Source organism: Haliotis asinina, chromosome 14 (assembly GCF_037392515.1).
Source record: "Haliotis asinina isolate JCU_RB_2024 chromosome 14, JCU_Hal_asi_v2, whole genome shotgun sequence".
Taxonomy (NCBI): domain Eukaryota; kingdom Metazoa; phylum Mollusca; class Gastropoda; order Lepetellida; family Haliotidae; genus Haliotis; species Haliotis asinina.
In genome coordinates, this window is record NC_090293.1 from 43333514 (window position 1) to 43346130 (window position 12617).

Here is a 12617-nt window from a genome sequence, read left to right on the forward strand (position 1 = left end):
GGGGTTGATCTCTGTCATGCATGACATCTAATTTTCCTGAATTTGACCTTTGAAATGCAAGGTCTCTATGTTTCTCGCAGTTGACGGTTGATATGACCTTTGGTTTGACCGCTGACGTAATCACTGGTGTTTCCATTTTGACCTTCATAGTTATGTACCGGGCGTCGCTGTTTCAATATCTGACCAGCTGTGATGCTCCTAACGAATCGTCCGATATTTTCTGCATTAATGCTCCGTATACACGTTCGTGACAATTTTAGTGGGTGCTACGAAAGCAGGAAAGTGTGCCGGCCTGTGCATGTGCGTGCATGGATATGAAATCCTTTTTTAAGAATCTCGAAAATAGTTCATATAATTATTTCTTTGTTTGTTGTTGTGTATTTGCGATTGGAAAGGGGCCTGACAGCTAAACATGTTCACGAGGCTGATATATCTGATCTTAGAAGTGGAAGTATGAGAAGCTGACAAACAAATAAACCGAGCATCGAAAAGGGTTGCGCGTTATCGGGTTTTGTTCACAGATGTTTATTTACTTGCTTATCTCCGTGGAACACGTTGTAAACGTCATGCGCAATGGTAATTTGCGACTCGTTACAGCGACAGAATAGAGATTCGCGTTACCATCATCGTTTCTGTTCTCATCACCTAACTGGAAATGTGATTAGAAACGAACGTCAACAGCACGCGGTTTTAAAAAAAAGTGTAATCGTGTATCCGTGATAAAGCTTACATTTACTTGCTTGGCAATGACGAAACAAATGCTCAGAACAAACACCGACCTCTCAGATAATGGCTTCTCCTTAATTCATTTGTGTTGATATGCAACAAGCCAACAACACAGAACTCAGCGGAATAAGATTGATTTTGTTTCTTACCTAGATAAAGTACATACTTGTTTTTGTACATGTACACAGAGAGGGAAAGTTTCAAAGAACTTGGATACAGTCAGCCTGTTAGCAGATCTACAACGCAGTGATGAGATAAAAGAGGCGGTGTATTGATCCTTGGGACATAAAAGAGTTTCCAAAATAATTGATAAGATGTTTAGTTGAGTTCAGAACGTCCCTTTGAAGTGGACTGAAGGATGTCAATCAATAAAGATCGGGATCACGATTACGACGCAACTTATCACAAGTGTCCCACAAGTTCCCACAAAGACAACTTATGAAACAAAAGAATCCCTTATAACATCTATTCACCTATCACACAGCCGCATGTCATGTCTAGAGTGATTAAACTTGATGCATGAAACTTGAAACATTTCGTATGTTCTTGAGAAATAAGGTGCTCATCCCCGCTTTGAAATATACTTATGTCGTGAGCGTATATTTATTTAGTTTTTCTCTACAGCCATGTAGAAGAGCTTGATTAGTGCAGAGGCAGAAGGTTGATGTTGGCTTGTTAGAGCTGTAGTATCATTGAAGATAGAGTTAACGTTCTTTGATTTCGGTTTAGATGCTAGTGTCTGTATCAGGCGAGTGTTAAGAAGTTCTGTTCACCCACTGATAACTTTGTACTTTGCCCAATAAATCAATGCTGGTCTGCAGAGCGGGGAGAAGAGATGACGTGTACTAGTTTGTCTCTTATTGTGGCTATGCATTAAGGATTCGATTGCACACTCCCAAAGTAGTGAGCCTGGCCGTTCAAGCTCCTTTGTGATAGACGCTCCTGTGAGACGAGACGTTCCTTTCATTCTTAATCCTCAACACAGGTGGTGTACACAGAACTTCGAAGGTCCTAACTGACCATAAGGAGAGGGACGGATCCTCAGTTAGTATAATGTATATGGGTGGGACGTCCACGTCAAATAGCAACTTGGAATCTCAGTGGACGAATACTTCAGAGAAAGACATTCACAGACATAATACATATGGCATGGATCCATGTCGGTGAATGTCTTGCCAAACAGCGGCATGGTATATCAGTGGACGAGTAGGATAAAGCCAAACACTCTCTACATCAGAACTATCTTTGGACTCGCACTTTACAATGAGCTGCTGGTCGAAATGAAGTCCACTTGTAACGCACTGAACCCATGCACAGTACATCTCTGGACGCACGTGTCCGAGAGGTGATAACAAAAGTTACACGGAGCAGGCAAGACTGAACAGGTGAGGTTCCACTTTGGAGACAGTCGTGTTCCCCTGTCGTCTGCGGTCAAGAATCTTGGGGTTAGTGTCGACTTGGATCTTTCGCCTGAGTCTCATGTCAACAATCGTACCAAAACCATCTTTCTTGTCCTCGGGAAGATTGGTAATGTTTGCAAGTGCTTGACAAAGAACTCTACTGCCACATTGCTGCTGTTGATAATTGCGTCACGGCTAGAATTTTGTAATTCCCTACTGTCTGGAGCAGCAAAGCAGAAACTTAACAAATTGCGAGTTTTAAATACTGTCGCAAGGATGGTAACACTGACTAAGAAGTCAGAGCATGTCATTCCTGTTCACCATAACCATTTGTTGTAAACAAACAACAAAATAAAAAAAATAAAAACAAACAAACATGTGATTCTTCATGTCCTGTATAACAAACAAACAATCTGCAACACGGTATTTAATGTGGACACTGTCAGGCTCAAACTCAGTATACTCAGAGGAGAAAACGTCGCTTTGACCTGATAAGACAAATTTGTGCAAAACATGCACAGCTACATCGTCAGCGATACAAACAAGACTAGTACAGACAACCGCATGCGTGATTAAGTAAAGAAATACTGAACCGTTTAACCCTGTTTCATTTGACCTTATCTTTGTTCAACAAGTGCGTAGTATGTGTCGATCCGGGCTATCCCAGTCTGTTTCAGGTCCTACACTAAGCCTTTACTTGCTTCAGTGAATCCTCCAAGATGACTCTTATGTGTTACCAGTTTTAAAAGTAAAGAATCGAAGGTCAAATTGCAGATATTGACAAATCCTGGAAACTTCCTTTAAGCCGGAAACATCCCTATTTTCCGGACCAACAATGTCCCCGCCCTTTTGATCTCGTTCACACATCGGTTCACAACATCAGGGTCTCGGGATCAAATCCAATTAAACCAAGGAACTCTATCTTCAGTCTTTCAACAATCTCAAAGTGCAAACAGGAAATTGCAATCCTCTGGAAACAGTAAATGTCACAATCCTGATAGCAACCCTATGTGTAACTCCATCCTGTGCCTGTGTTATCATGTCATGAGCGGTAAATAGCGTTTCTCCCTTTATCAGTCATAAGATCTGGTACAACAGACCGATGGTCAATGTGTTAGTGTAACATAAAACCTGTCACGTGTCTTACAAACAAAGATGCAATATTCACATTGTAATTTGACATTGTAACACCCTACAATAATCACGATATGTTGTTATCTATGTGTCAGTTGCCACAGAAAATCAATTATTTTTATCTTCACTTTGTCACCATTTTATCTCCATTTTATCAGCATATATTGTACAGAAAATGCAGGGTTTTTTTAGACACTTTCGATTGTAATGATGTTATTTCCCAACTGAAATTAATCTTTTAACCGACAGATCGATTCGTACATGTCAGCATTTTGAAATCCACAAATGACTGTTTGCGATAGCTGAATAATTAACAAATCATAGTACATGATTATTTAGGTCGATATATATTTGGGTCGAACAGGTGTCAGTGGCCATACGTAAGAGATATGACTAGAAGTTTTCAATTCTAAAATCCTGAAAGATGTCCGTTTCTCAATCAGGAGAATTGTTTTACGCCAGATGGAATTTGTCGATTTCAGACAGGTGTTACGTGGTGATGTGGCAAGTATATCAGCCACAAGTCTCCAATCGCAGTCGTTTTGGTAAATGTAGGTACAGAGAGTCTCATGATAACTGACTCATCCCGAAATGTCTCGAACGTTCGAGCCCGCCCTGTGTGTCAACAACCAAAGGAGGCAACTCTTCAACATCCGCTATTTTATGTGCGCGTTTGCATTTGCTATCACTGACAAGTATTCCTTTATCACTGACAATTATTCCATTAAGACTTTTTGTCTTACTAGTAATGGTTGTGATCATGGTAAGTGCACCTGCTTTGTCTGTCTATTGCATTCAGTAAACACTCAGAGCAGAAAAACGGAGACGACAACTGGCAGTCCAGCCGATCATCAACGGTCTGGTCACGAACCATTCATCAAGAGTTAACATATCTCTTTCCCTTTGGTCATAATCAACAGTCACTTGCTCATAATTTCAACAAACGTCACACTTCAGAAAAAATGACGAGCCCAAAAGTCACCACTATGCGTCCATGGCTTCAATGAATTAGCGACCTCGGTTAACATCACAAATCCACGGTTATCGAAACGTTATTGAAACTATTGATATGGATTCTGCTGATTAACTAAGCACGACAATCAGAAACCCACGGCATCGAATAAAATGGAACAGAAGCTACAGGAAGGTGCCACGGCATGCATCATGACGACACGAGAAGGGCTCAAGACATGAATCGATTCTCCCAGTGCAAATAAAATGAAATCTTCCCCACTGAAACTGTGATAGGAAAATACACCGATGTTAATATTAAAAATCGTCGCTTTATCTCTTTAAAAATATTTACTTTTCCATCAGTGCATTTGTCCATTTTGAATGATGCTGGCAACCACACGTCCGTTCGGTAGTCGTTGTTAATGACCTTTGAAGTGTTTACCTCTAAAGCCGCAAACGCGTCTGTCCGTTCTGGTTGTCCTTTTACCGAATCCGTAACACGTATCCGTACTCACGTTTACACTTGGCATCTACTCATAGCAAACTGCAAAGTTTAAGATGGTGTCCATCAGGTCATTTGTCGATAACAACGTGGAGTTCCTTGACGTTATTACGGTAGTCAGACAAGAAATCATGGGGCGATGGTACCTACACAACACTTTCATGTAACGGTGAGCTAAGAGTGCATGACATCGGCTTGCTATAACGAGCGAGATAGAATTTGATTGACAAGGCGCCGGGCTTTTGTGAAGTTTGTCGAAAGAAATAGACGCGTTAGACGTATTCGGTATGATGATTGTTTGACAAGTAATAATATGGGACATTTACAAAGCGTATTTACTAAGCAGTAGAAAGTTAAAGCTCACATGACCTATCCCATCGGGTACCCATTCACTGCCGGATGAACAGAGATGATTGTAAACACATTCACTTGCTTAAGGTGAGACCAGATGTGTCATCAGTGCTGACGGTAACCCATCCCATGAGGACCCAGAACCACAACATGTTGTGGATCTTGATCAGTCAGAATCTGTAGACCCTCTATTTTAACATGGAAAAAATACGTACTTTTAGTTAGTGAGGATGAAAAAAGCTGTCAGCCATAAGGACCTGGAGAAAGCAGAGGCTATGGGTACAACTGGTTTCTTGCTGGCTTCGGACCACAGGACTGATATTAAAAGCTGAAGTTTACATAGGACTCGTCTTCAGGTGGACATAGAACTCGAAGCAAAGGTGGACCGCTTAATCAATTAGTCAACTCACTGTGTTACATGCATAAGACTCGTCCTCTTGTCTATGAACATTATGTTAAAAATGCATTGATTCATATAACAACATATGACAACATATATTGATTCAGAGAATAGTCAAGACATGTAAAGAGAAATCGGAGTAAATAATTTGGGTATGTGTGGCCATGGGAAAAGTCAAAGAACAAATTAAAATCGGACAAAGAGGAGTCAGCTATTTCGAAAGACAACACTTCTTTCTCTCAGGAAAATCCAAAGGTAGTCACAGCGGTGTTAGGTCAGGTTGACTCGTCTATGTAACCATGGGAATATCTCAGAAAAAAAACATTTGTCGTAAAATGCATTCGTTCTATCAATATATGTCTATGACACAGATATAACAAACACACAGTTTCGACTGTCGCACTGTTTCCGAACACCCTGAGTGAGCACGCACTGATCGATAACTAGTCAACAGGATGTGCATTAAGGCTTAGGGCAGGCTTCTCGTAAATAAACTTCTCATGCAAAATATATTAAAATACTTGTCACAATTTACGGGTTTGTTTCGATATTACCGCTAACAGAATGATATCCACGTTCTTAACGAATAATAATTTGCATGATTTTTTTCCTGAGCATGAAAAACGCAACTGTTTTGTACTTGTTCTGAATCGACTGTTTACTGGTATAGTCCCTTTCGCTCAAAAGCAAAACGATGAATTAGCAAACATGCTCACCGATCATAATCAAAACATCATGCCAACTTTTTGAGCTTTTTGCAGGACTTTAGTCCTAATAGTTAAAAATAAGTTGTTTAACAATTTATCGTGAAAATACTGAGTTCAATTTACATCACAATCCGCAATTTTCCACTATATGGCGGCGGTCTGTAAATAATCGAGTGTGGACCAGACAAACCAGTGACCAACAGCATGAGCATCGAACCCATGACTAGACTGTGTCAACCATGTCAGCGAGCCTGATCACCCGATCCCGTTAGTCCCCTCTTACAACTGAAAATCAATATTCTAACCCGGACCTTCACGGGTTCATCTCTGCATACAACATTCATATTATATTAATGAGACACTCTTCAGCGATTAGTCTAGTTACATCCCCTGTATAGCTGCTATTGTCTCTTGGATGATGACCGCGATGTCCTCATTTCTATATTCTTAAAGGTCACATGCAACCTATAACTCAACTTTGCAGATTCTGATCCATTTCGGTATGCTCATACCCAAACAAATCATCAAAAATGCCATTCCAACCTGTAAATTTGAATAAAACACAAACGAAAAAAACGCTATGAAACAAAAGCCCGCGACACCAGAGTTCAAACGATTCACTACTTTTCCCCTTAGGACTGGGAAAAAAGTGGTTTCAACAGCTATACTGCGCTGCGCTCATAATGCATGCGCAATGAATAGGTTCGCGGAGCTTGAATCAGTATGCCTGTCCGGAGTATGAGGTCGTGACCAGTAGTCTAATCTTGGTTGTGTACACAAACAAGTAAATAATCTACACGTTACATCGAAAAAAAAAAGAAAGAAAGAAAAACATGCTGATTAAGTTAAGAAGACTCTGTAAAGAGAAAACTCAATGTCTGTCTTATACACACCCATTTGTCTGCTAATATGCAATGCACAACTTCAATCACTGACCACATCCAAATTGAAATTAACAACAATCGGGCTTATACGCCATAACCAATGACCCGGCTAAACGTATCGGCAAATGAACTAGTGGCCAATGAAGACGCTTCGTACACTTGACAGTACACCCACCGGCTCTGACTGGGTTCGGTCTCGCGGCTGCTTCGTTTCGAGGGCGGTAAACCCGAGTACGACATATTGCACTTTTGATTTTGCGATTATGCGCTAATAATTTTGTTTATTTGTTTTTTCGTAATCAGAAACGCATTTTATGTATCATGAATAAGTGACATCATGTTTGATGTCTTGGCTGCATGTGACCCTAAGTACTTTTCGGCGATGGTAGTTTCATCTTCTCCGAGTACAAATTCAGTTCGTTCTTGACAAAATGTCACGCAAACAAAATGTCACGGAACTGAAGTCCAAAACGGTCGAGGAATCGGATATGGAACTGGCCCCTTACGAAAGTGGTTTAAATGAAGTTAAGTTTACTGGGGCAGAAGGGGAGCCTAGTGATTGGAGCGTTCGCTCGTAACGCTGAAGACTTTGGTTCCATTCCCCAGAAGGGTACAGTTTAGAAAATCCATTTCTGGAGTCCCTCTTTAATCTCGCTCACTCGCTCACGCACTCAAGTTTTCAGACTGAAGTCAGCTTAAATATATAAACATGTCAGCATAAATAGCTACTCAGCTAATTAACACAATGTAGGAACAAACACGAAATCAACTACTTTTTCAGAGCAATGATAGAACCATTCCCCTCTCAATTATTTTCAACCAATCAGGAAACCGCAGGCGTGCGTGGGCAAAATTGACATCAATGATACGGGATCACTTCTAATTTTTTTGTTGAATATGATTTAATGGACAGGAGGATCAGGTTATGGTGAAATAAATCTACAACATAATCTTACTCAGTTCGATTTTGTGAGAATGTCATTTAATTTTTGACGTTTTATAATCGACTTTTCATTGTTTGCTGTATTTCAGATAACAATGGCTTGTGTTTCCGTGCCGAGTCTCTCGGTCATCGCGAGGGCAACCTGTACTACTGCAAAGACCCAGCCCTTCCGTTGTGCTGTGAGAAGGATAACACGCATACCTGTTGCCAGGCAGAGACTGTGAGAAATGTGTATGTACAGACGACACAGTGTGGGGTTTTAATTTTTTTTTTAGATGAAGTGTCTGACATCGCCTGTAAGGTTATTGCAAGTTAATTGCGACGTTCATGAGTGCGTGTATGTGAGTATGCGTGCCTGTCTGCGCGACTGTGTGCCTGCGTGCGTGCCTGTGCTTGTACGTTTGTGTCTGTGTCTGGACCAAGACGGTTATATAATCTGTTTTACGTTGGCAAATTGAGATAACGTACTACACGTACTAACGTGCGAACCCCACTCACACAAACGTATTGGCCACCGATCAGAACGACAAACAAAACCATCATTGTACAAACAAAACCATCGTTGGACAAACAAAAACATCATGCAACAGTTAGTCACTTAACCTTCCGCTGTTCACTTAGACTGTTTGTCCGTTAGACAAAGGATGCTGTCGATGGGGTCCTTGATGTAATCTAATTCATTGTCATAAATGTAGCGCATTAACATTCCACTCGCATCTCTTGGTAGCTTAACGATTCCAGAGTACGCTCCCTTGGTTCAATATAGGACAATGCAGATAACTACATACTTTCTAGCGCCTCATGTGCAACTTGGGTTATCATGGGTATCAGGGCATGACCTTCCGCGCGGAGCTCAGCGCTGCATAAATGGCCTTTGCAGAGTGGTGCGGAGAGCCTCCTTGAGCAAAAAACACAAACGAATGCGTTTTTAATTTTGTTTATGTTTTATGTTTCCTGTTTTTGTTTCAGGAATGACCAGCTGATCTTGTGGGGGTTCATGGCTCTGACAATCATGTGTTTCGCACTGGTCTATTACTACTTCTCGAGGGAGGGGGACTACTGGGAGTCTCCCACCATGCGTCTAGCGGTCGACCACATGGCTAGACGATTTGGAATCAGAAGCTTTGGGCAAGTATTGAGTAATCTGGGATTTCATGTCACACAAACTGTATTTATTTCAGCTGCTCCTTTGAAGCACTTTGCCCTGTGAACTGTTTACCTGATGTAATTATCAAGAGTTTCTACCATGTCCTGGGACAATTTTATTTTGGGGTCCCTGGTATATCAGGGAACAAGATTTTGTGGTAAAAAAAGTATTAGTCGAGTTCCTCATGAAATACTACGAAGACCATGTGTAATCTAATTCAATCTAGAATATTCATTGTATCAATACCCTGAAATCAAAGGGACATAACTCTGCAACAGGTGAGGCAGCTGGTGAAACAGCAACACCAGCGTGTGTTCCCGTTCCCGAACATTTACATTCGTATACAATCAACTCAAAACTGAATAGTACTGCTGTTATTTTGTATTACGCAGAAACGGTACATATTTGGAAGGACTATGTATATTGCACGGTACTCTTTGAGCATCATCCATATTTGGTTGACTGGACTGCGCCCTTTTCGTTTTAAATATAACGGTTGTATACTCTTAGAAATGTAAACGAACATGAACTGTCAATCTGGATAGGAAGCATGAACATGTTCAAACATTTCAAACACAGACATCTTATGAACACACCACCATTTCTCTTTATTACTACCTTATGAGAACACAACGCATGGAATGTACGTGCACAACGCAGTATTTACCTCAATGCACGTGCATGGGTTGAAAATAACACAAACCAATCATCTTTCAAAAGAAATTACTGTACAAACAATTATTATCATAAGGAAGTGTAAGTGGTGATGAACTCTCAAAACATTCATTATCATCATATCAAAATTGATTGACTCCGAAACATCTCCCAATGTTTTCGATCGTAAACTGAAAAGGGAGTTCAACTTTTTGTGAAGGGTTATTAAACAGACAATGGTTGAAGATTGAATTAATTTTCACAGGAAGAAAAAGTCGAACGACAGCGTTTCCCCAATACAGCGTGACTTTGACTTCATGGAAGAAACACAACCTATGAGGACGCCATCACCGGAAGCGTCGTCGGCATTCAAAACAGAAGTGACAACTTTGACGTGAAGAGAGCACGTCTGAAAAATGTATCTGTGATAAAAGGACGTTTGAGAAAAGAGAATATATTATATTTTTATTGATGGTTATTCTTTCAAGACAAGTGCGAATACATTTTCGATACGACTGTTCAACTTAGATGTTACCCGACCTATTCGTGGATATGTGACAGTTCACTTAAACACTTAATACCAGTCCAATTAGATGTTAGCCGACCTATTCGTCGATATGTGACAGTTCACTTAAACACTTAATACTAGTCCAATTAGATGTTACCCGACCTATTCGTGGATAAATATATAACAGTTCACTTAAACACTTAATACTAGTCCAATTAGATGTTACCCGACCTATTCGTGGATATGTGACAGTTCACTTAAACACTTAATACTAGTCCAGTTAGATGTTACCCAACCTATTCGTGGATATGTGACAGTTCACTTAAACACTTAATACTAGTCCAATTAGATGTTACCCGACCTATTCGTCGATATGTGACAGTTCACTTAAACACTTAATACTAGTCCAATTAGATGTTACCCGACCTATTCGTGGATATGTAACAGTTAACTTAAACACTTAATACTAGTCCAAATAGATGTTACCCGACCTATTCGTCGATATGTGACAGTTAACTTAAACACTTAATACTAGTCCAATTAGATGTTACCCGACCTATTCGTGGATATGTGACAGTTCACTTAAACACTTAATACTAGTCCAATTAGATGTTACCCGACCTATTCGTGGATATGTGACAGTTCACTTAAACACTTAATACTAGTCCAATTAGATGTTACCCGACCTATTCGTCGATAAATAACAATTCACTTAAACACTTAATACCAGTCCAATTTAACCTAAGATCAGCGATCTGTCTAAGGCAACAGCCAATCAGGCTAGCTCACCTACGAATATGACCACGCATCCTGGTTGACAATTATGTTAGCAATAGGATTATTTTATATGTTTTGTTTTTATTTTCCTTTCCTGAAACTTCAGCAGTTAGTTCGACAATGATGTTAGCAATAGGATTATTTTATGTGTTTTGTTTTTATTTTCCTTTCCTGAAACTTCAGCAGTTAGTTCGACAATGATGTTAGCAATAGGATTATTTTATGTGTTTTGTTTTTATTTTCCTTTCCTGAAACTTCAGCAGTTAGTTCGACAATGATGTTAGCAATAGGATTATTTTATGTGTTTTGTTTTTATTTTCCTTTCCTGAAACTTCAGCAGTTAGTTCGACAATGATGTTAGCAATAGGATTATTTTATATGTTTTGTTTTTATTTTCCTTTCCTGAAACTTCAGCAGTTAGTTCGACAATGATGTTAGCAATAGGATTATTTTATATGTTTTGTTTTTATTTTCCTTTCCTGAAACTTCAGCAATTAGTTCGACAATTATGTTAGCAATAGGATTATTTTATATGTTTTGTTTTTATTTTCCTTTCCTGAAACTTCAGCAGTTAGTTCGACAATGATGTTAGCAATAGGATTATTTTATATGTTTTGTTTTTATTTTCCTTTCCTGAAACTTCAGCAGTTAGTTCGACAATGATGTTAGCAATAGGATTATTTTATATGTTTTGTTTTTATTTTCCTTTCCTGAAACTTCAGCAGTTAGTTCGACAATGATGTTAGCAATAGGATTATTTTATATGTTTTGTTTTTATTTTCCTTTCCTGAAACTTCAGCAGTTAGTTCGACAATGATGTTAGCAATAGGATTATTTTATATGTTTTGTTTTTATTTTCCTTTCCTGAAACTTCAGCAGTTAGTTCGACAATGATGTTAGCAATAGGATTATTTTATATGTTTTGTTTTTATTTTCCTTTCCTGAAACTTCAGCAGTTAGTTCGACAATGATGTTAGCAATAGGATTATTTTATATGTTTTGTTTTTATTTTCCTTTCCTGAAACTTCAGCAGTTAGTTCGACAATGATGTTAGCAATAGGATTATTTTATATGTTTTGTTTTTTTTTATATTTTATCTTCCTACAAACTTCAGCAGTTAGTTCGACAATGATGTTAGCAATAGGATTATTTTATATGTTTTGTTTTTTTTTATATTTTATCTTCCTACAAACTTCAGCAGTTAGTTCGACAATGATGTTAGCAATAGGATTATTTTATATGTTTTGTTTTTATTTTCCTTTCCTGAAACTTCAGCAGTTAGTTCGACAATGATGTTAGCAATAGGATTATTTTATATGTTTTGTTTTTATTTTCCTTTCCTGAAACTTCAGCAGTTAGTTCGACAATGATGTTAGCAATAGGATTATTTTATATGTTTTGTTTTTATTTTCCTTTCCTGAAACTTCAGCAGTTAGTTCGACAATGATGTTAGCAATAGGATTATTTTATATGTTTTGTTTTTATTTTCCTTTCCTGAAACTTCAGCAGTTAGTTCGACAATGATGTTAG

The 12617-nt window shown here is 38.9% G+C and overlaps 1 protein-coding gene across 1 annotated transcript in view; it reads left to right on the forward strand.

The window, feature by feature from the left end:
- Nucleotides 1-11111, forward strand: part of LOC137261695 (uncharacterized) — a 34498-nt gene extending 23387 nt beyond the window's left edge. Inside the window, exons 3-5 of the mRNA XM_067799473.1 lie at nucleotides 8091-8232; nucleotides 8971-9133; nucleotides 10072-11111. Of these exons, the coding sequence (XP_067655574.1) occupies nucleotides 8091-8232; nucleotides 8971-9133; nucleotides 10072-10200 (434 nt within the window). The 3' untranslated portion in view covers nucleotides 10201-11111. The remainder of the gene's footprint in view (nucleotides 1-8090; nucleotides 8233-8970; nucleotides 9134-10071) is intronic.
- The last annotated feature ends 1506 nt before the right edge of the window (nucleotides 11112-12617 follow it).